The 23,226-nt window shown below is 45.7% G+C and overlaps 1 protein-coding gene across 3 annotated transcripts in view; it reads right to left on the bottom strand.

Annotated features, from left to right (window-relative positions):
* rev1 (REV1 DNA directed polymerase) overlaps positions 1-17,974 on the bottom strand; it is a 69,869-nt gene extending 51,895 nt beyond the window's left edge. The window contains exons 1-4 of one of the 3 annotated variants that reach the window (XR_008723644.1): positions 17,915-17,973; positions 10,880-10,946; positions 6,270-6,402; positions 5,840-6,008 (exon numbers count right to left, since the gene is read on the bottom strand). Coding sequence is in view for 2 of the 3 variants with exons in the window: in XM_055637172.1 (XP_055493147.1) it covers positions 5,840-6,008; positions 6,270-6,402; positions 10,880-10,936 (359 nt within the window). In the remaining variant the exon portion in view is untranslated. Of the gene's footprint in view, positions 1-5,839; positions 6,009-6,269; positions 6,403-10,879; positions 10,947-17,914 lie in introns of all 3 variants that reach the window. The other 2 variants (XM_055637173.1, XM_055637172.1) reach the window with 2 other exon arrangements.
* Between the last annotated feature and the right edge of the window lie 5,252 nt (positions 17,975-23,226).

The raw sequence follows: 23,226 nt of genomic DNA, 5'->3' as shown, positions 1-23,226 counted from the left end.
CACCACTGGCGATCTCATCGAGAGATCCCAGGCTCCCAATGTTTAAGTTCAACGCCGCCGCCCGCAGCTGGCCGCTCCAAAGACCCGCAGCTCCGCGATGTTTATCTCGGCGGTCTTCAGCTCACCGGAGCTCCAGCGCGGCGACCCAGGCAAGGCATCGCCCGCTCCGCTCCACGATAGCGCTCCAGCGCTGTGCCGCCACCGAAGCCGAGGTTCTGGGCGGTCCCCGACAGGAAACACCACTCCAGGCCCGCTGGTAGGCCGCGAGGACGGGTCGAAACTGCAGCCCGGAGAAAAGCTGCAGGTAGGGACCCTGAAAGATAGTTTCCCCCTTCCCCCCCCCCCTCCCCCCACATAAAAAAGTCTAGACCTCCAGAACAAAAATACTTTAACTAACTAAAAATAAAAATAAGAGATGTAAAGACGGACGGCTGCTGGCTGGGCAGCCATGCACAGGACAGCGCCCCCTCCCTTTCCAGAATGAACTGGTTTGGTGGAATGATGTTGATTTACAATTCCAAAAGATACTCACTCTTATAGCCTCTAAAATGAACACACTGATTATCATAATTCCAGATATTTTGCAAAACAGTCAAAAATATTAATGGGGTAGTTCAGAACTAGACCAAAATGTTGTTGTTTAAACTATGGTAATCCAGGATTTCCACAGACATGAGGTCAAACATGGAAGTCAATCATTTACTCACACTCAGTTGGAGAGCAGCAGAGCACAATCTTACTGGGGTTCTCCAGGGTCATGCAGAAGAAATCAAAATCCCTTTGATTTCAAAGGGAATTACAAGGCAAAGGAAAAGACGTGTTTTTTTAATATATTCTTTAACATTGCTTTTAATTTTGTGTTTCTAGGTCTTCAAGTTAACTATTATAAAATGTTTAAATAATTTTTGATTTCTGAATGTCTTACAGTCCTGCCAAGGCCCTGTCACTGGATTCCAGGATGTAGAGAGCTAATTAGATTGGCCCTCTGTCTCTCGACAAGGACTAAGCACAAGTTTGAGGAACTGTGGTGGTGAAAAAACAGGCCAGAAAAAACATGGAGTAACGAAGTTACAGCGTTTAACTAAAAAATGCAAAGATAATTTTCAAATCTCACCATGGCAAGTTACAAACTAAGATCTATAAATCTGATGGCTAGTACTCACAATGGAAAAGAAATTGAGGATGAAAACTAATTCTCAACACATGGATGCATTCTCAGTCCCCGACTATACTCTCTATATAGTGATGACTGTGCCGCCAAGTCTGCAAATCACATCAATGAAAAATGCAAAAACCTCAATATATATGGTTCATTAAAAAGCAAATCACATATTGATTAACAGAATTTGCTGTGAGAACTGCAGGCTAATTAGGGACAGCCAGAATGGCCTTGTATGCGGCAGGTCGTGTCTTACATCTTGATTGAGTTTTCTGAGGTGATGATTGAGATTGAAGGTAGGGGAGTGGGTGTTGTATAAGTAAACCCTTTCATGGGGGGGGGGGGGGGGTGCAAGGGGATGATGTTTGTTGCTGCCGATTTTCCACAAAAACCGAGAGGGGTAAATATTAATGTTTAACCAAAGGCTGGGTGGGAAGAAATGTGATGGGGGAGGGGTTAAACCAGTAGGAATTCACAGGCCAGGGTGCCGCAGTACCCCGTGCCCCAAACGTGGTGCGCCAGGGACAAGCCCGGCTCCCACAACCGCATGCCACGTGGTGCTAGCTCATTGCGTAACTTGGCGGAAGTGGGAGGTGGTGCAACGGGAGTCTCGCGGTGTTACCAGAACACCGAGGCATGCAGTGACATGTGCAAGCGTCTGCATCCAACACCCCAGGACCATGCTTCGTGGTAGCTGCTGCAATCCCATGCCAAATTATATTGTCAAGCTGGAAGGGCTGCTGAAAAGATTTACGAGGATGTTGCCAGGATTCGAGGGCCTGAACTATAGAGAGAGGTTGAGCAGGTTAGCATTCTATTCCTTGGAGCACAAGGAATGATCTTACAGATCAAAATCATGAGGGGAATAGTTTGGGTGCCAAGCGCACAGAGTAGGGGAATAGAATAGATTTAATAGAAATCGATGGGTAACTTTTTCACGTAAAGGGTGCTCAGTTTATGGAACGAGTTGCCAGAGGAGGCAGTTGAGGCAGGTACTATCGCAAAGTTTAAGAATAATTTAGATAGGTACATGGATAGGACATGTTAGCAGGTAGGTGGGACTAATGAAGATGGGCATGTTAGTTGGGCAAGTTGGGCCGGAGTCTCTATGACAATGCAATGTTCAACGACAATGCTGTGTTTTACTGCTTGCTCTCTCCCGCTACTGCCTTTCCGCTGTGCTTCACGCCAACCAACTGCCACCACGAACGGATGCCTCAATCCGCTATGACCAAAATCCGTTACATAGACGTCCGTAATTGCGAGGGTTTACTGTAAATGGATTTTTGAATGGCTTTTGATGACGACCCTCATGGCTGTTTGATTCCAGAAGATTAAAATGTATGGGATTCACAATGACTTGGTTGTATGGATTCAGCACTGGCATTCATAGAAGACAGAGGGTTAGGGTGGAAGGTAGGTATTTTGGCTGCAGCTCAGTGACCAGTGGAGCTCCACAGGGGTCTGTGCTGGGACCTCTGCAGTATATATAAATAAATGACAGACATAAATGCAGATGGGTTGGTGAGTAATTTTGCTGACGTTACTAAAAGTGGAGGAATTGTAGACAGTGAAGTATGGTGTCAGAAGCTACGGCAAAATATAGATCACCTGCAGAAATGGGAAGAAAAATAGCAAATGGAGTTTAACGTGAGCAAGTGTGAGGTGCTGCACTTTGGGAGGATGAATGTAAGGGGTTAATGACAAAATCCTTAACAGCACTGTTGTGCAGAGATCTTGAAGTCCAAGTTCATAGCTCACTGAACGTGGCAGCACAAGTGCATAGTGTGGTAAAGGTGGTGAAAGATATGCTTGCCTTCATTGCTAGGGGTATTGAATATAAGTTAGGAAGTCAGAGTGCAGCATGATAGGACTGTGGTTAGGCCACATTTGGAGTTCTGTCACCCCATTATCGGAAAGATGTGAAGACTTTGGAGAGGGTGTAGAGGTTTACTAGGTTTAGCTGGATTAGAGGATTTCAGCTACAGGGAGAGGTTGGACAGACGGATTATTTTTTCTGGGACAGTTTCAAGGGAGATTTGATGGAAGTATATAAAATTATGAGAGAGGGAAATAGATAGGGTAGACACAGAACCCTTTTCCCCAGGGTGGAAATGACCAACACTAGAGGGCATAGTTATAACGTGAGAGGGGAAAAGTTTAATGGAGGTATGTGGGGCAAGTTTTATTTTGCACTGAGTAGCAGGGGCCTGGAACGCTTGCCAGGGATGGTGGTGGAGGCAGATACGATAGTGGCATTAAAGAGGCTTATAGATTGAATCATGGAACTGCTGGAAATTGAGGGATACGGATCATGTATAGGAACCAACACTGGGTACTATTCTTCCTACTGCACTATAAAGTTAACTGATATATTCACTCAAACAACACCAAAACTAGAGCAACTGTTCTGAGATTGCACTGATGTCTAAAAGTCTTGAAATGTACTTAAACTATATTGCATCAAATACTATTTCAATGAAAATAACAATTTCGTATAAACAAAAATAACGTGGTTTCTCATTCAGAGAAATGTCAATTTCATTAGATTGCTGCCACAAATTGTTGTTGCATTTTCATAAGAATATGCAAAATACCACAATGCAATTTGGGAGCTGTTCCACTAAGATATAAATTTCACCTAAAAATCCTCCCATAAATTCCGGTGCACACAGATGACACAAATTAAGGACAAGGCCCAGCAAAAGTAAATACATAGCACCAATAACAACTAATTTGTAATACAGGTGCACAACCTTTTATCCGAAAGCCTTGGGACCAGACACCTTTCGTAATTCAGAATTTGTCGGTCTTCGGAATGGATTTTTTTTTGCGTAGATTTTAATGGCTGGCTCAGTGGTAGAGTGCTCGGCTCATATCCGCAAGGACGCGAGTTTGCGCCTTGATCCCGGCAGAAGAAGTTGGAGCGGGGCTGGGCTGGGCTGCTGCTGGCTGTGGGTCTCTGGGATCTCTGTGCTTGCGGTGGGCCTGGTGGTCGACGTCCAATTGGTCCTGACGTCTCCGGTGACTGCATTGACCTGCAGCCATCGCCGTCGTGAAGACAGTACAAAGCCCCCACGCCGGTGCAATGAGCGGGGAGCTGGAGAGGGGAGGGAAGGGGTCACACACATGGCCGGGAAGCAGAGGGGTGTAGGTGGGGTGAAACTGAAGGGAACGACAATCTGCTGCTGCCTGCACGCTGAGTTTAAAAGTTCCCACGCAAGACTCACGATACACTGTGTATCGTGTCTACCGTGGGAACTTTTTAACTCAGCGGGCAGGTAGCAGCAGATTGTCAATTATTAACCCTCCCGCGCAATATACTCTCACCTTCTCTTTTATGAATGGGGATTTAGTTCCCCTTTCTTCGAGGACCGACCGGAGGTTCCGCTGTCACCTCTGCGGGCCGCCCTCGGTGAACGTCCTGTCTCCCTGTCCCTGGGATAGCAGGGGGCGATCAAACAGCACAATACCCCCCTCCCCCTCCAACTCCAGAGGAATCCGCTCCCCGATGGGCCGCTACGGCGACAAGTGGCAGTTCGCCCACAGCCCGAGCTGCGCGACCCCAAGAACAAGTAGTACCTTCCACACTATCAGCTTCTGCCCATACGGGGAGCGTGTTCCTCTGGAGTTGGAACGGGGCTGGGCTGGAGTTGCTGATCTGGGATCTCCGTGCTTGCAGTGGGCCTGGGGGTCGGTGTCCCGATGAGAGGGCGCAGCTCGGGCTGTGGGCGAACTGCCACTTGTCGCCGTAGCGGCCCATCGGGGAGCGGCTTCTGGTGGTCCTGACGTCTCCGGCCAGTTTGCAGTTTTCCTCTGGAGTTGGAACGGGGCTGGGCTGCTGCTGGCTGTGGGTCTCTGGGATCTCCGTGCTTGCGGTGGGCCTGGGGGTCGGTGCCCCGTTGGTCCTGACGTCTCCGGTGACTGCACTGCGCTGCTAGAATCGCCGACGTGAAGACCATGCAAAGCCCCCGCGCCGGTGCAATGGGCGGGGAACTGGAGAGGGGAGGGAAGGGGTCACACACATGGCCGGGAAGCAGAGGGGTGTAGGTGGGGTGAAACTGAAGGGAGCGACAATTTGCTGCTGTCTGCACGCTGAGTTAAAAAGTTCCCACGCAAGACTCACGATACACTGTGTATCGTGTCTACCGTGGGAACTTTTTAACTCAGCGGGCAGGTAGCAGCATATTGTCAATTATTAACCCTCCCGCGCAATATACCCTCACCTCTTTTATGAATGGGGATTTAGTTCCCCTTTCTTCGAGGACCGACCGGAGGTTCCGCTGTCACCTCTGCGGGTCGCCCTCGGTGAACGTTTTCAAGGACCTTTCTTCAAGGACCGAAAAAATGTCGCTATTCGGAGGTTTTCGTTATTTGGATCGTCGGATAAAAGGTTGTGCACCTGTACTAATAAAATATTGAAAATGTGGAAATAGATTTGACCACAGGTTTAGAATTACATGCTTTTGTTACAAATTTTGCATTAAGTCTTACCCTTTCATTTAAATCAATTCCATTATCCAGTTGGGAGCTTTCATATACTTAAGATTGAGGTTATATTGCAGCCAATTCATAAACAGCATCATAGAAAGACTCATAAACATTCGGTATTCAGTGCATTCAGTGCTATTTTCTTCTCACCCAACTCATAGTAATAATAACTATTGCACTTTTACTGACCTGTCTGTGATCCAATTAGGCCGAACAACTTTTTCATCCTTCAGTTCTTTTATTTTTGCATTTGGCAGGTTGGTTGCAATAATGTGTGTAGTTTTAGACCTTGAGTAGTACACGTGATACTGGCCCCCATGCAGCATCATAAGCCTTCGAAGCTCATCAGCTGTTGGTTCTAAAGCAGAACATTTCATTTAAAGACGGAGAAAAATAAACAGGGCCTAGACAGTATTCTGTATCTCGGCATCCATAGACTATCTAATAATGTAATTTCTTCTACATAGTTTTGACAAATATTTAGTTAAATTGCATTCAAACTAATTTTACCTAAAATTACCAATTCGCTCTCAACCCAGCTGACATAATATATGTTCACGTTGGTTCCAGTTTTCTGAAAGATAACAGTGACTCCAGACTAATTTTTAAACACACATACCTGTGTAACCATTGACATAAATTGTAACACCTTTGAAAATGCAGGATGTTGTCCCTTCATTTTCTTGTTGAAGTGAAGAATCTGATTTGAACTGCCTTTCCAGTTTGTCGATCTTTGCTGCCATGTAACCACCCTAGGAGAAATTCAAGAGATTTTGTGAAACTTCAGTTGCAATGATTTATCCGGACACAATACTTAGTTGTGAATTATAAACAAAATATTTTAACTTGCATCGTCCTGAGAGACCTTTCAGTTTTGATATATCGCGCGGAAACAGGCCCTTTGGCCCACTGACCAACAATCACCCCGTACACTAGCACTACCCTACACACTAGGGGCAATTTACAATTTTTACCAAAGCTAATTAACTTACAAACCTGTACGTCTTTGGAATGTAAGAGGAAACACCGGAGCACCCGGAGAAAACCCACGCGGTCACGAGGAAAACGTACTAATTTCATAGAGACTGCACCCATAGTCAGGATCAAACCCGGGTCTGTGATGCTGTAAGGCAGCATTTCTGCCGCCCATTCCTTCATTCTCCTATTTCTGCTAAATTTCTAGTGGTTATTTGTAAAACTGCTTAATACTAAATTTATACACATATTTTGGTGATAATACAGGTGCACAACCTTTTATCCGACGATCCAAATAACGAAAACCTCCGAATAGCGACATTTTTTCGGTCCTTGAAGAAAGGTCCTTGAAAACGTTCACCGAGGGCGACCCGCAGAGGTGACAGCGGAACCTCCGGTCGGTCCTCGAAGAAAGGGGAACTAAATCCCCATTAATAAAAGAGAAGAATGGGGATTTTGCGCGGGAGGGTTAATAATTGACAATATGCTGCTACCTGCCAGCTGCGTTAAAAAGTTCCCACGGTAGACTCACGATACACAGTGTATCGTGAGTCTTGCTTGGTAACTTTTTAACTCAGCGTGCAGGCAGCAGTAGATTGTCGCTCCCTTCAGTTTCACCCCACCTACACCCCTCTGCTTCCCGGCCATGTGTGTGACCCCTTCCCTCCCCTCTCCAGCTCCCCGCTCATTGCACCGGCGTGGGGGCTTTGTACTGTCTTCACGTCGCGATGCTAGCAGCACAGTGCCAGTCACCGGAGACGTCAGGACCAACGGAACACCGACCCCCAGGCCCACTGCAAGCACGGAGATCCCAGATCAGCAACTCCAGCCCAGCCCCGTTCCAACTCCAGAAGAACACGCTCCCCGTATGGGCAGAAGCTGATGGTGTGCAAGAATAACGTCTTGTTCTTGGGTCGCGCAGCTCGGGCTGTGGGCGAACTGCCACTTGTCGCCATAGCGGCCCATCGGGGAGCGGATTCCTCTGGAGTTGGAGGGGGGTATTGTGCTGTTTGATCGCCCCCTACTATTCCAGGGACAGGGAGACAGGACGTTCACCGAGGGCGGCCCGCAGAGGTGACAGCGGAACCTCCGGTCGGTCCTCGAAGAAAGGGGAACTAAATCCCCATCCATAAAAGAGGTGAGGGTATATTGCGCGGGAGGGTTAATAATTGACAATATGCTGCTGTCTGCCCGCTGAGTTAAAAGTTCCCACGGTAGACACGATACACAGTGTAGGCAGCAGCAGATTGTCGCTCCCTTCAGTTTCACCCCACCTACACCCCTCTGCTCCCCGGCCATGTGTGTGACCCCTTCCCTCCCCTCTCCAGCTCCCCGCTTATTGCACCGGCGCGGGGGCTTTGCACTGTCTTCAAGTCGGCGATGGCTGCAGGTCAGTGCAGTCACCGGAGACGTCAGGATCAATTGGACGTCGACCACCCGGCCCACCGCAAGCACGGAGATCCCAGAGACCCACAGCCAACAGCAGCCCAGCCCAGCCCCGCTCCAACTACAGAGGAACCTGGGTTGCGGATAATCTCGGGGCGTCGTAGGGGCCCATCGGGGAGCGGGTTCCTGTTGGTCCTGACGTCTCCGGCCACCTGCTAATCCTCCGGGAACTGTACCGCTCTTGCAGGAGAGTGGGGGTGTTTGCAGTTGCAGAGGGAGGGGGCAAGGGCGGTACAGTTCCCAGTCTCAGCTCCAGTCCAGGGGGGTGGCCGGAGACGTCAGGACCAACGGGACAGCGACCCCCCTGGCCCACTGCAAGCACGGAGATCCCAGAGACCCACAGCCAGCAGCAACTGCAGCCCAGCCCCGCTCCAACTCCAGAGGAACACGTAGGGGCAGAAGCTGATGGTGTGCAAGGTGTTCTTGGGGTGGCGCAGCTCGGGCTGTGGGCAAACTGCCACTTGTCGCCGTAGCGGCCCATCGGGGAGCGAATTCCTCTGGAGTTGGAGGGGGAGGGGAGTATTGTGCTGTTTGATCGCCCCCTGCTATCCCAGGGACAGGGAGACACAGCGGCTTTTGACACTGGTGGGCAATCACTTCCAAAGTTCTGCCCACACAGTCAGTACACCTCTCCTACACTGCATTTCATACAAACATTTATTCTGCAAAAAAAAACCACATTGAAGACTCAAGCTCGCGACCGAGTAACTGCCGGGATCAAGGCGCAAACTCGCGACCTTGCGGATATGAGCCGAACACTCTACCACTGAGCCAGCCATTAAAATCTACGCAAAAAAATTTCCATTCCGAAGACCGACAAATTCTGAATTACGAAAAGTGTCTGGTCCCAAGGCTTTCGGATAAAAGGTTGTGCACCTGTACTACCAAAGACATGCGGGTTTGTAGGTTAATTGACCTCTGTAAATTGTCCCTAGTGTGTAGGAAAAAACTTGTGTATGAGTTGGTTGGTGCGGACCCGGTGGGCCGATGGGCCAGATTCCACACTGTATGACTAATCTAATACTTCCACACTTTGCTTAGTTTTCTGCTCGCATAATATTAGAAAGTCTTGACCCTTGTTGAAATTTATTGCAAAAACAGAGGACGAAAATAAAAGTGCAGTTTAAAGTCAATTATCATCCGAGGTGAAAGAAAAATCAATGCAAAGGAACCAAACTAATTCCAGATTAATTGCTGTGTGTAAACAGGAAGAGGAGCTGATATCCATGCAGAGCAAAACCTTCTCTGGTGAATTATTAAATCCCAAAGGTTATGTGTTTCTTCAGTATGTTCACTTATTTTGACACAAAGGCCATTTGGCGCATGGGGGTTATGCAGGTATAAACTCCATCTCCCCACTCATTTTCCTGTTTAGTTTAGTTTAGAGATGCAGCGCGGAAACAGACCATCCATCCCCGCACATTAACACTATCGCACACCCACAAGTGACAATTTTTACATTTACCAAGCCTATTAACCTACAAACCTGTACGTCTTTGGAGTGTGGGAGGAAACCGAAGATCTCGAAGAAAACCTACGCAGGTCACGGGGCGAATGTACAAACTCCGTACAGACAGCACCCGTAATCGGGATCGAACCCGGGTCTCCGGAGCTGTTCCTTTGCAATTTATTCTTGCTTGGGCCCGTTAACTAATCATTGATTTATTTGCCATTTATCTATCTACACAAAAGGTTAATTTGCAGTAGCAAGAGAGAATGCCGATGGAGTTCAAGGTCATAGAATGCACTTTGATCTACAATGTCTGTGCCAAACACGGTGCCAAATTAAACTAATCCCATCTGCCTGCATGTGATCCATATCTCTCCATTCCCTGCCAATACATGTGCCTATCCGAAAGCTTCTTAAACACCACTTTTGTATCTGTTCCACCATCACCACTGATATCCTGTTCCAGCCACCAACCACTGTGTAAAAAAACTTGCCTTACACATCTCCTTTAAACTTTTCACTTCTAACTTCAACGCTATGCCTTAAAGCGGTGCCTTTCCACTCTGGGAAAGACGATTCTGGTTATCTATCCTGGCTAAGCCTCTCATAACTTTATAAACTTTCAGGTCTCCCCTCAGCTTCCGATGCTCCAGGGAAAACAATGCAAATGTTTTCTTATAGCTGATACCCTCTAATCCAGGCAGCAACCTGGTAAACGTTTTCTGTACCCTCTCCAAAGCTTTCACATCCTTACTGAAATGTGATAACCGGAACTGCATACAATATTCCAAACGTGGCTTAACCAGACGTTTTACAAAGCTGTAACATGACTTCTTGACTCCTACGCTCAATGCTCTGATCGATGAAGGCAAGCGAACAATATGGGTTCTTTACCATTCCATCTACTTGTGTTGCTACTTTCAGGGAGCTATGAACTTGGACCTGAAGATTCCTCTATATATCAGTGTGGTTAGGGATCCTGCCATTAACAGTATAATTTCCCCATACGTTTGACAATAGACAATAGGCGCATGTCCTCTCAATGTGCAACATCTCACACTTGCCTGCGTCAAAATTAATTTGCCACTCCTCTGCTTATATCTGTACCTGATCCATATCTTACTGTATCCCTTGACAGCCTTCTTCACTCTCTCCAACTCGATCAATCTTTTTATCATCTGTAAAGTTATCAACCAACCCATCTACATTTTCATCCAGATATATACACACACACATATACACATACATACATATAATACACATACATATAATAAATACATTCTCAATGCCAATACACAAATAGAAAACAAAATGTACAAATTGAGCAGATTATCAGAGGCAAATCATGTTGAACATACCCAATCCCTCCAGCCATCTTCTTTGCCGGCACGTTTCCTCCATCCGCCACGGCTCATAGTAGGTTCTCTGAGATTTAATTTCACATTGGTGATTTTTGAGAATAATGTCTAAACTTTACATATGTGACAATAGAATGCAAGGCCAAATACAATTAATCACATCAAAAAGTTAGTAACAAAAGCAACATTAGCAGAACTGCACGACTTCAAACGTGCCATCAAAGCTGCGACTGTTAATTTATATGGAAACAATGTTCACTAAATCCAAAAGATAAATCCAACATTCATTACACAAGCATCATTAGATGCTTCAGTAAAACAGCATTCCATAAGCATAGAAATTAATTTTGTAAAAATTAAAATCTCTACTGAAAACAAAAATCCTCAAAATCTGCTTCAATATATCCACATCCAAGGTGAAAACGCTATTGTTTTGGTTATAACTTCACCCCCCCCCCCCCCCCCCCCCCTATCTCCATCCATATCTCCATGCCAGGAATACATTACAGCAAAGAACATATTCTTGTGACATAATCTGCTCAAATCTTGAAGGACTCTGATTAACGATAAATCTTTTTTTTTAGTTCTCAATAGTACCTATAAAATACACAGGAGAAGCAAAGAATTATTTAAGAGCCTCAGTAGGGAGCAAAACATCTGCAGAACTTGTGCGACAATACTCCAAGGGTTTGGTGAATGGATTCAACAGGAAGCAATTTTGAGCTGAAACTTCAAAATTATAATTCAGTTTTAAAAATACTGCTCCTATTTCTTAAAATGCAAATTATAGTGTTGTACTCTCTCTTAACCTATCTGTTGGTAGATGCAACAGTTCCTATTTTTGTTACTGCCATTATTGAGACTGCTCTCTTTTTTTGAATGTACAGCAACAATAGTGAAGTATTTCTGTAATGTTATGGTGAAACCTTGTGATCAGGAGAAAGAAAGGGCTTTACTCACAGTATTTTAATAATCCTGCATTAAACATTATCCTTCCTGCAAAAAATGTCTGATTCCACAATTTGTTGCTCCCTGCTCCCATACTGCCTCATGGTAATCAGTAAGACTATACTGTTTAATCAATTCTTGTGCTCTGTAAACCTCATTAAGATTGCCCTTGCATCATTCATCACTTCAGCACAGTGGGTGGATGTGTTGGGATATTAACAATGCTGCAATTGAAAATATTTTATTTTCCTGATTCTGTATATCTATTCAACTCAATGTGCAATTAAGAAATCATTGTCTCGTATGGAACATCAGGATGTGCTTTCCAACCTTCCATACAAGGCATCATTTATGAGTTGCATTTACACCCGTAGACTGGCAAAAGCTACAATTATTCAAGTAAAAATCACAGAGCAAGCCACTGAAAAATTGTTCCAAACACCAAAAGAAAATTGAGAGGTTGCATATACTTTTTCATGCAAGTCGGCTTCTTAAAAGGTTCTACTCGAATCATCTAATCCAATAAACGTATATTTTCGTTCAATAATTAGCATGTCAAAACAAAACATAATCAAAGCATAACCGAGTCACACGTTGTAAAACAAGTTTGTAGGATTGCTTTGCATGAGTACCAACCACCTGGAACTGTCCAAATAACAGCACATCTTAAGATAGAGGAAAAACAAAGAAAGCATACAAAAGAAACACAGAAAGAATGGTGATATTTATTTATAGTTGGTTTTAAGATATCCCAGAAAGCTTCATAATTCAGCCCTGAGACCATTTACATTACCCGCACGTGCCCTGCCTGATTGTGGCCACCAAATCTTCCTTCACCTGAAGAAGCCTAGCGGAGAATAAAGAGTGAATATCTTCAGTCTGAAACATTCTAGACTTCAGAGGCGTGGCCTGAAACCCTGACCCAAAATATCCTTTGATAATTTTGACAGCTTGTAAAGTTCCACATTGGTTTTGCCAGTATTTTTTATTGTTTTTCAAAACATTGAAAGATTATCTTTAAAATATTTTTCAAATGAAAAGTTTAACTAAAAATAAATTAAGATATAATAAATGCTATACCTAAAAACTTAAAAATTAAACATTAAACAAATTAAGTGTGTTGAGTAAAGAAATTATCTTCCACTTTTCTTTAGTCTTTCAATTCTCAATGCATTGCTCGCTCTGCCATCTAATAAGATCATGGCTGATCTGAATTAACCCTAACATTACATTCCTGCATTGCTCTGTTAACTTTAGACTAGAGATACAGTGTAGAAATAGGTTCTTTGGAAAACCGTGTCTGTGCCAACCAACATATAAAAATAGGTGCAGGAGTAGGCCATTTGGCCCTTCGAGCCACCTGCTTTTCCCCCCCATATCCTTTGATTCCTTTGCCCTAAGAGCTAAATCTAGCCTGTCCAATTAAGAATTTTATATGATTCCCTCTCATCCTTCTAAATTCCAGTGAATACAAGCCCAATCGACACATTCTTTCATCATATGTCTGTCCTGCCACCCCGGGAATTAACCTGGTAAACCTACGCTGCACGTCCTCAATAGCAAAAATGTCCTTCCTCAAATTAGGAGACCAAAATTGCACACAATACTCCAGGTGCGGTCTCACCAGGGTCCTGTACAACTGCAGTTGGACCTCCTTGCTCCTAACCTCAAATCCTCTTGCAATGAAGGCCTACGTGCCATTAGCTTTCTTCACTGCCTGCTGTGCCTACATGCTTACTTTCAGTGACTGATGTACAAGCACACCCAGGTCTCGTTGCATCTCCCCATTTCCTAATCTACGATCACCCAGTACACAATCCTACTTACCAGGGATAATTTAAATTTTTTTCAGGTCAATTAACTACATAGAAACGTTGCAGGAGTCATTCGGCCCTTCGAGCCTGCATTTCCTAATCATACTGATCATCAACCCAGTATCCCGTACCTGCCTTCTCTAATACCCCCTGATACTTAGCCCAGGGATAACTCCCTCTTTTATGAATGGCCTCGACTTTTGGCAGGTCAGAGATTACCACTCTCTGTGTGAAAACAAACATCTCGGTTTTATTTCCCCCGTCCTTTGGACCCCTTGTCCTGGACTTCCCTAAATCGGGAACAAACCGGAGCACCCCCAGAGGTTTCTAAATCCCCCACATAGTCACAGGGAGAATGTACAATCCATGCAGTTCATACAGCACCTTTAGTCATAATCAAACCCCAAATCTCTTCCACTTCAAGGCAGCAACTCTACCTGCTGCGTCATTGTGTCGCTACTATAACCTTTCATCACTCGCTTAATCAGGCATCAATTAAAGACTCAGATTGCACCCCTCGCCCCACTTTTGAGGAAAAGAGTTCCAATGACTCGACCTTCTGAAAAAAACAATCCCTCTCATGTGTCTTAAATGAGTGACTTATTTTATACAGTAAGCCACAAGTTCTAGATTCTCCCAGAAGAGGAATCGTCCTCTCCATTAATCTTCCTATCAAGAAGCCTCAAGGTCCTACATGTTCCTACTCATTCTACTAAATCCCAGTGTATATTAGCCTATCCTGTCCACACCCTTACTTCACAAGATAACCCATCCATTCCAAGTATCAGTAAACCTTCTCTGAATTTCTTCCAACACATTAACATCCACCCTGAAGTGCTTTGAGAGGTTGATCAAATCAACTCATACCTCGACAAAAACCTTGACCCACTGCAGTTTGCTTACCGCCACAACAGATCAATGATGGAAGGTACACAAAAATGCTGGAGAAACTCAGCGGGTGCAGCAGCATCTATGGAGACGAAGGAAATAGGCAACGTTTTGGGCCGAAACCCTTCTTCAGACTGATCAGAACTGGGTCTCTGCGCATCCCTCTGCAATTGGATCCTCGACTTCCTCATTCACAGACCACAGTCTGTTCGTATTGGTGGAAATGTGTCAGACTCGATAACAATCAGACGGTAGCACCTCAAGGCTGCGAACTCTGCCCCCTGCTGTACTCACTCTGTACTCATGACTGCATAGCCGGTCATAGTGCAAACTCCGTCATCTAGTTCGCTGACGACACCATTGTTGTGGGACATATCACTGATGGGGATGAGTCAGAGTATAGAAGAGAGATCGAGCAACTGTCCATATGGTGCCAGCACAATAACCTGGCCCTCAACACAAGCAAAACCAAGGAACTGATTGTGGACTTTGGAAGGAGTAGGATGGGGACCCACAGTCCCATTTATATCAACGGGTCGATGGTTGAAAGGGTCAAGAGCTTCAAATTCCTGGGCGTGCACATCTCTGAAGATCTTTCCTGGTCCGAGAACACTGATGCAATTGTCAAGAAAGCACATCAGTGCCTCTACTTCCTGAGATGATTACGGAGAGTTGGTTTGTCAAGGAGGACTCTCTCTAAATTCTACAGGTGCACAGTAGAGAGCATGCTGACTGGTTGCATCGTGGCTTGGTTCGGCAACTTGAGCGCCCTGGAGAGGACAAGACTACAAAAAGTAGTAAACACTGCCCAGTCCATCATCGGCTCTGACCTTCCTTCCATCGAGTCAATCTATCGCAGTCATTGACTCAAAAACTCTGGCAGTATCATCAAAGATCCACACCATCCTGGCCACACACTCATCACCCCGCTACCTTCAGGAGCCTGAAGACTGCAACGACCAGGTTCAGGAATAGCTACTTCCCCACAGCCATCAGACTATTAAACTTAGCTCGGACAAACCTCTGAAAATTAATAGCCCATTATCTGTTATTTGCACTATCAGTTTATTTATTCATGTGTGTAAACATAGAAACATAGAAAATAGGTGCAGGAGTAGGCCATTCGTCCCTTCGAGCCTGCACCGCCATTCAATATAATCATGGCTGATCATCCAACTCAGTATACTGTACCTGCCTTCCCTCCATACCCCCTGATCCCTTTAGCTACAAGGGCCACATCTAACTCCCTCATAAATATAGCCAATGAACTGGCCTCAACTACCTTCTGTGGCAGAGAATTCCAGAGATTCACCACTCTCTGTGTGAAAAATGTTTTCCTCATCTCGGTCCTAAAAGATTTCCCCCTTATCCTTAAACTGTGACCCCTTGTTCTGGACTTCCCCAACATCGGGAACAATCTTCCTGCATCTAGCCTGTCCAACCCCTTAAGAATTTTGTAAGTTTCTATAAGATCCCCCCTCAATCTTCTAAATTATAGCGAGTACAAACCGAGTCTATCCAGTCTTTCTTCATATGAAAGTCCTGACATCCCAGGAATCAGTCTGGTGAACCTTCTCTGTACTCCCTCTATGGCAAGAATGTATTTCCTCAGATTAGGAGACCAAAACTGTACGCAATACTCCAGGTGTGGTCTCACCAAGACCCTGTACAACTGCAGTAGAACCTCCTATACGCAAATCCTTTTGCTATGAATGCAACATTCGCCTTCTTCACTGCCTGCTGCACCTGCATGCTACTTTGATCCGTCTGAAGAAGGGTTTCGGGCCGAAACGTCGCCTATTTCCTTCGCTCCATAGATGCTGCTGCACCCGCTGAGTTTCTCCAGCATTTTTGTGTACCTGCCTACTTTTAATGACTGGTGCACCATGACACCAGGTCTCGTTGCATCTCCCCCTCATTGCCACCATTCAGATAATAGTCTACCCTGTTTCCTCCACATCATACCATCTGCCATGCAATCATATCCAAGTCACCTTGCAGCCTCCTATATCGTAAATGCCCCCCAGCTTGGGGTCCCCGCAAACTGAGCCTCCCTGCATTAATATATATCGTAGTTGGGGTCCCCCTGAGCCTTGCGGTACCCCACTAGTCACTGCCATTGTGAAAAGGTCCCGTTTACTCTTACTCTTTGCTTCCTGTCTCTGCCAGCCAGTACTCTATCCACATCAATACTGAATCCCCAATACCGTGTGCTTTAATACTGAACCCCCAATACCGTGTGTATATATTTATATAATGGTATATGGACACACTGATCTGTTTTGTAGTCAATGCTTACTATGTTCTGTTGTGCTGAAGCAAAGCAAGAATTTCATTGTCCTATCAGGGACACATGACAATAAACTCATTTGAACTTGAACAGAAAGATCGAAGCTGAACACAATATTCTTGTGTATCAATAGCTCAAATGGAACAATTATATTCTGCTATCCTTTCAAATGACTTGCTGCACTTGCAAAGCAGTCTTTTGCAAATCATGATCGGTGACCTCAGGTCCTCTGCATCCCAGCATCCTGACTGATGACATTCACTTTTGCTCAGCAAGGGTCACAACATTTGACTGTCAATAAATGGCAGTACATGCATTTAAACAGTTATATGCTGATTCCACTTTAATATATATTAGTAAAATCTGGATTTAAACCTCTAACACAATCTTTGCAAGCATCCTGAATTCAGTGTTCGACAAAGTCCTTTGAATTACAAGCAGTTGGGACCTGCAATGCTAACCATAGTGGAGCATTGCACTCCTTTCCCGCATGGGTTGGAGATCAAGCTGATCCAACGAAAGAATGCATACATATTATCACTCTACATAACACCTCTGATATTAACCAGCAATGGACAAATATCGTTCATAAGTTATAGGAGCAGAATCAGGGCATTCGGCCCATCAAGTCTACTCTGTCATTCAAACATGACTTTCTCTCAAACATGGCTTTCCCTATTAGCCCCATTCTGCCTTCTACCCATAGCCCCTGATGCCTGTACTAATCAAGAATCTGTCAATCTCTGTGTTAAAAATATCCATTAACGACCTCCACGGCCTTCTGTGGTAAGACATCATGGCTGGAGCAGTCTCTCAGACCAACATTTGGAAATCTGACTGGGGGGAGAGTGGGGGGTGGGTAGCACTGTACACAACTGCCAATTCTTGTTGAAGTTACTTGTAGAGTTGACCTGCAACTTTTAAACATTAACACAACAATAGGTGGCCAAAAGTAAAGTAATTAAAGGACTAGACCTTACATCACCCATAGCATTTAAGGCAGCAGCAAATTAACAAACAGATTAAACCATTACACATGATAGCTGAAGCCTTCTGCACAGCGAGTGTGAGCAATAACAACAAAAATTAGCTTACTTATGAAACTTATCATTGTGGCAGAATCCAAATCTTTATCTGCAACTCTGCTCCATGCAGTTAGGGGAGTGATGAGTATCAGTAACCCATGTGTCATGTGCTCAGGTGGTCGTGTCTCCTGGTTTGGATCTAGCCCCAGGGGGAGGGTCACAAAGTGGGTATCACAAACAAAAACCTCTTATACTGCAACCTCTCCTACTATCTCCAAGCTACACTTGTATATCATTATCATCCATAATATCCCATCGCTTAGAGGGACAGCAAAACACCTACAAGTTTCCAGCTTAACTGAGAAATTTATGTTATTTCATGCACATACAAGATATTTGAGATAGTTCATGCACATGTAAGATATTAAGAGTTGTGGTTTACAAAAGAAACATCATTACCAATTCCTCCAAGCTCACTTTTGTTTGCGTGCCTTTCTGAAAAGACTATACAGGTGCACAATCTTTTATCCGAAAGCCTTGGGACCAGACACTTCTCGGATTTCGGGATTTTTCGGTTTTCCGAACGGAAGGTTTTTAGCGTAGATTTTAACATGTGGCTCAGTGGTAGAGTGCTCGGCTCGTGGCCGCAAGGTCGCGAGTTTGCGCCTCGATCCCTGCAGTTACCCGGTCAGGGCCGGCCTTTAGCCAATAGGATAGGACCTATTTCTCCCAATTGGGCCCCGCGCTAGAGTAATCAAATCAATTGGAGCAAAGATCTTATAGCACGCAAGATGGTCCACTCCTGCGAAATACAATGAACTGACGCGTAGTCTGCACCGGAGCGTAACCTCCGCCATTTCAGTAACCCTGACCCGACTTCAGTTATGCCTCTCGCAGCGTTGCGGGGGAACAGTTTAGGTGTTGTTAAATGTTTTTTATCACTTCCTTTTTAAACGGCACATGCCTTGTACTTTTTAAACGGCACATACTGCAGATGCTGATTAAACCGAAGACAGACACAAAAGGCTGGAGTAAATCAGCGGATCAGGCTGCATCTCTGATGAGGAATACGTGACAATAGGGGGAAATAGGTGATATTTCGTGTCGACTTTTTCAATAGCTGCCATGAGGGGAGAAGCGCTGGCACCAAGAGCGAGCGAAAGCGTGGACAGACGGACGAAAGCAACGTCATAGAGCGGCGTTGGTAGACATTTCGGGTCGAGACCCTTCTTCAGACTGATAGTCAAGGGAAAGGGAAACGGGAGATATCGGCATATCTTCCATTCACTTGTCCTTAGTACCGTCCATAGCTCTTGCTCCTCTTTCCCCCGTCAGTCAGAAGAGGGGTTTCGACCCGAAATGTCACCTACAAAGATCTTTGGTCACCTATTCCGACCTATGATCGTTGCTTTTGTCCGTTCTATCCGCACGTTCGCTCGCTCTTAGTGCCGGCGTTTCTCCCCTCAGACTCCGCCAAACAAACACATACACACACACACACACACAGCATGTCCGGCAGATCGCTGCGGGCCGAGAGAGAGTAGAGGTAGAGGGGGAAGAAAGGGGTAGATGGGGTTGCAGCAACGTTTACAAACCTCGGACTCAGCTCACGCCCGGACCCAGGCATCTGTTCCCGCCGCTGGACCTCTCCCTCCATTCCCCCCCTCCCTTCCCTTCTTCTCTCCCTTCTCTCCTTCTCCCCTCAGACTCCGCCAAACAAACACACACACACAGCATGTCCGGCAGATCGTTCCTCTCTCTTTTCCCTTCTCTCCCCTCCCTTTGCCGAAACCCTTCCTCAGACAGATAGGGGGGACTGATAGGGCAGTCTGAAGAAGGGTTTCGGCCCGAAGCGTTACCTATTTCCTTCGCTCCATAGATGCTGCTGCACCCGCGGAGTTTCTCCAGCATTTTTGTGAATCCCTAGACCTAGTTCAGTGAGGGTCCACCGAGGGTCACCCGGAGAGGTGACCGCGGAACCTCTCCGGGCGACCCTCAGTGGACGCTCACTGTACTAGGTCTAGGGATTCCTACTCACCCGGGCAATATACCCTCCCTTTTTTCCAGGACCGAAAATGTCAGATTTTCGGAGCTTTTCAGTTTCCGGAATTTCGGATAAAAGGTTGTGCACCTGTACATGGTTAAAATCAAGCGGTCCACAGTGTACAGATAAAGGGTACAACATTTAGCACGATGAAATCTGATTAAAGATAGTTCAAAGGTAGACAAAAATGCTGGAGAAATTCTGCGGGTGAGGCAGCATCTATGGAGCGAAGGAAATAGGCAACGTTTCGAGTCGAGACCCTTCTTCAGACTGATGTCGGGGTGGGGGGAGCGGGAAGAAGAAAGGAAGAGGCGGAGACAGTGGGCTGTGAGAGAGCTGGGAAGGGGAGGGGAAAGAAGAGGAAAGCAGGGACTACCTAAAATTGGAGAAGTCAATGTTCATACCACTCGGGTGTAAACTACCCAAGCAAAATATGAGGTGCTGCTCCTTCAATTTACGGTGGGCCTCACTCTGGCCATGAAGGAGGCCCAGGACAGAAAGGTTGGATTCGGAATGGGAGGGGGAGTTGAAGTGCTGAGCCACCGGGAGATCAGGTTGGTTATTGTGAACTGAGCGGAGGTGTTGGGGGAAGCGATCGCCAAGCCTACGCTTGGTCTCACCGATGTAGAGCAGCTGATGCAATAGATGAGGTGCAGGTGAACCTCTGCCGCACCTGGAAAGAAATCCTTCAATTTTCCAGCATCTGCAGTTCCTTCTTTAACAAAGATAGTTCAAAGGTCTCCAATGGAGTAGAGGGGAAGTCAGGACTGCACTCTATTTGATGAGAGAACAGTTCAGTTGCCTGATTATAGCTGGGAAGAAACTGTCCCTCAATCTGGATGGATGCGTTTTCAAACTTCTACACCTCTTGCCTGCTGAGAGAAGAAGGAGTGACCCAGCATGAGATTATTCCTTGATTATGTTGGTGGCCTTGCCGAGGCAGCATGAAGTGTAGATGAAGCCAATGGAAGGGTAGATCCCTCTCCAGTGTCTAGAAATACCTGCAGAAGGCAGTCCATGTTTGAGGTGAGGGTTGAAGGTGGAGGCCCTGCTGCTTGGTTGACTGTGGCCTTGGGTTTACATCTTGACCTCTGTGTCTTTGATCCTTCAGAAGGCCAAAGATTGTATTGGCACACTGAGATTATGGTTGATTTGATAACTGATGTCTGCCTTCATTGAGTGGTGGGCGATATAATGGAACCTTTTTTGTGGGGTCTCTTTGCGGACCTTTATCTTCAGGGATTGCAAGGCAAATGGGTAAGTACCTTTGTTTTGCAGATTTTTTGTATACGATCCATTTTCACATTCATTTCAATTAACCAAGTCAACAAAGGTCTGGCACTCAGCATCTGAATGCATCAGCTGTGTTGACCAAGTTTATCATGACCTTGGATCCAGAGATTCCCACTAGTTTTGTAATTTAGCTTTATGCTAGTGAGAAGATTGTTGGATTGGAGTGATGACATGACCTTGCTTTTCCTTTGACTGCACAGGGATCCAGTCTGAGAGGATCCACTGGTCAGAATCACAGCTGCATACTGTCAGGTAGTAGATATGAAGCAGATGCATTTCTACGGTCATTTGAAGAGGGATCACCACAATTTGTTTCTATTAAGAGTCAAATACTCCTTTAAGATCAATAATGGTCCCACATAATCTTTAGTGCACATTCCTTGGAGCTGTCATTCAGTGAAGATCATGGCCACATGCCTCTTGCTGGAAGGAATCTTCAGTGTAACTCACAGAGCAACCCAATACCCATGGGTAGGTGCTGATTGAAGAGGATCCTGGCAATAAAAAATCCCTACAGCAGACAGCAGGGACATTAGTGCGATCAGATTTGCTGCCTTCGCTGCCCAAAACATAATCTATCCATGTTCTCCAGAAGTGCTGCCCGGCCCACTGATTACTTCAGCATTTTTGTCTTTTTATTAAAGTAATAATAAAGTTGGTTGACAGGAATCAAGGGGGAAATGGACATGCTAACAGCCGCAAAATATCACTGCAGTGGTTCTTCAATGTACTTTCAGGTTATAAGGCACCCTCAAGATTATTGAAAAGCCAGTGCTTGTTAGGTTTTACTTTAATTTTCTACCATGTCTTTTCTTGGGGTAAATAAACAACCACAAATAGATTTCTGAGGCTACATAATGAAGATATCTGCCTAGAAATTGCTCACTAAATCTGGTATTTGACAAATCTGATTACCATCCAAATTCGCAATAGGTTTTTTGATCGGCTACTATCCATGTATTAAAATAAATCTGGCTGCTTCTTGGTAACACACTAATGTGCAAATATCACAGATTAAAGAGGAAGTGTGCTGGCAGATTGAAGATAAAGGATTGTCATAATTTAAAAAGGGATCAGAATGGTTCGGCATATGAGGATTCACCTCATCAAGCACACACTGGTTCTTTGCAGAGCTATCCACCTAGTCCCAATTCCCTCTATTTACCAAGAGCCATGAAAATAAGTTTATTTCAAGTGCCATTCTAGTCACCTTAAGAAAACCATAATTGATTCTGTAGGGGCAGTAAAAACATTGTGAACTCAAGATCATAACTATGCTGCATAAAATTGTTTTCTTTATAACCACTCTCCCTTAACATTTTGAATGTTTGAATAGTGTTATAGTGCAGAAACAGGCCCTTTGGCCCAACATGGTCTAACCTTCCGCCTGCTTCACCATCTAATCACATTTTGAAAATGTACATCTCTATCATAGAATGTTCACATCACAATGAAATATCAGAATGAAAAATCACCCCTTCAAACCCCCCTACCTGCATTCCCCCCTCCAACCCCTCCTCCCGCACACCCCTCCTCTGCACCTACTCCATCTCCACTCCTCCTGCATATCCTTCTTACACCCTTCCTACTGTATCTACACCCCCTCCTCTCACACCTCCTCGTCCTATTGCACCTCCACCCCCCCTCTATCCTCCACCTGCATTTACACCTCCCCCGCATCCTTCTAGACCCTCCCTCATCCTACTGCACCTGCACTCCCTCCACTCCTCCTACATCCCTCCACTCATCCTACATCCCCCTTCACTCCTCCTACACCCCTCCACTCCTCCTACATCCCTCCACTCCTACATCCCTCCACTCCTACATCCCTCCACTCCTCCTCCTGCGCTTCCAACCCCGCTCCACCCCTCGCCGTGAGGCCGGGGCGGGGCGGTGACCCAGGACCCGTCTACCCGAGCGCAGCAGCCGGGGGTGTGACTGGGGTCTCCAGGGATCAGTGTCGGCGCTGCCCGGCCTGCCGGGGGGGGGGGATCCCGGGCTGCGGCCCAGAGACGCCCCCGGGGGAGGAGGCGCCGCCTGTTGTG

The sequence above is a fragment of the Leucoraja erinacea genome, chromosome 6 (assembly GCF_028641065.1).
Source record: "Leucoraja erinacea ecotype New England chromosome 6, Leri_hhj_1, whole genome shotgun sequence".
Taxonomy (NCBI): Eukaryota; Metazoa; Chordata; class Chondrichthyes; order Rajiformes; family Rajidae; genus Leucoraja; species Leucoraja erinaceus.
Note: the sequence above shows the minus strand (reverse complement) of the source record. Positions and strands in the feature narration are given on the sequence as shown.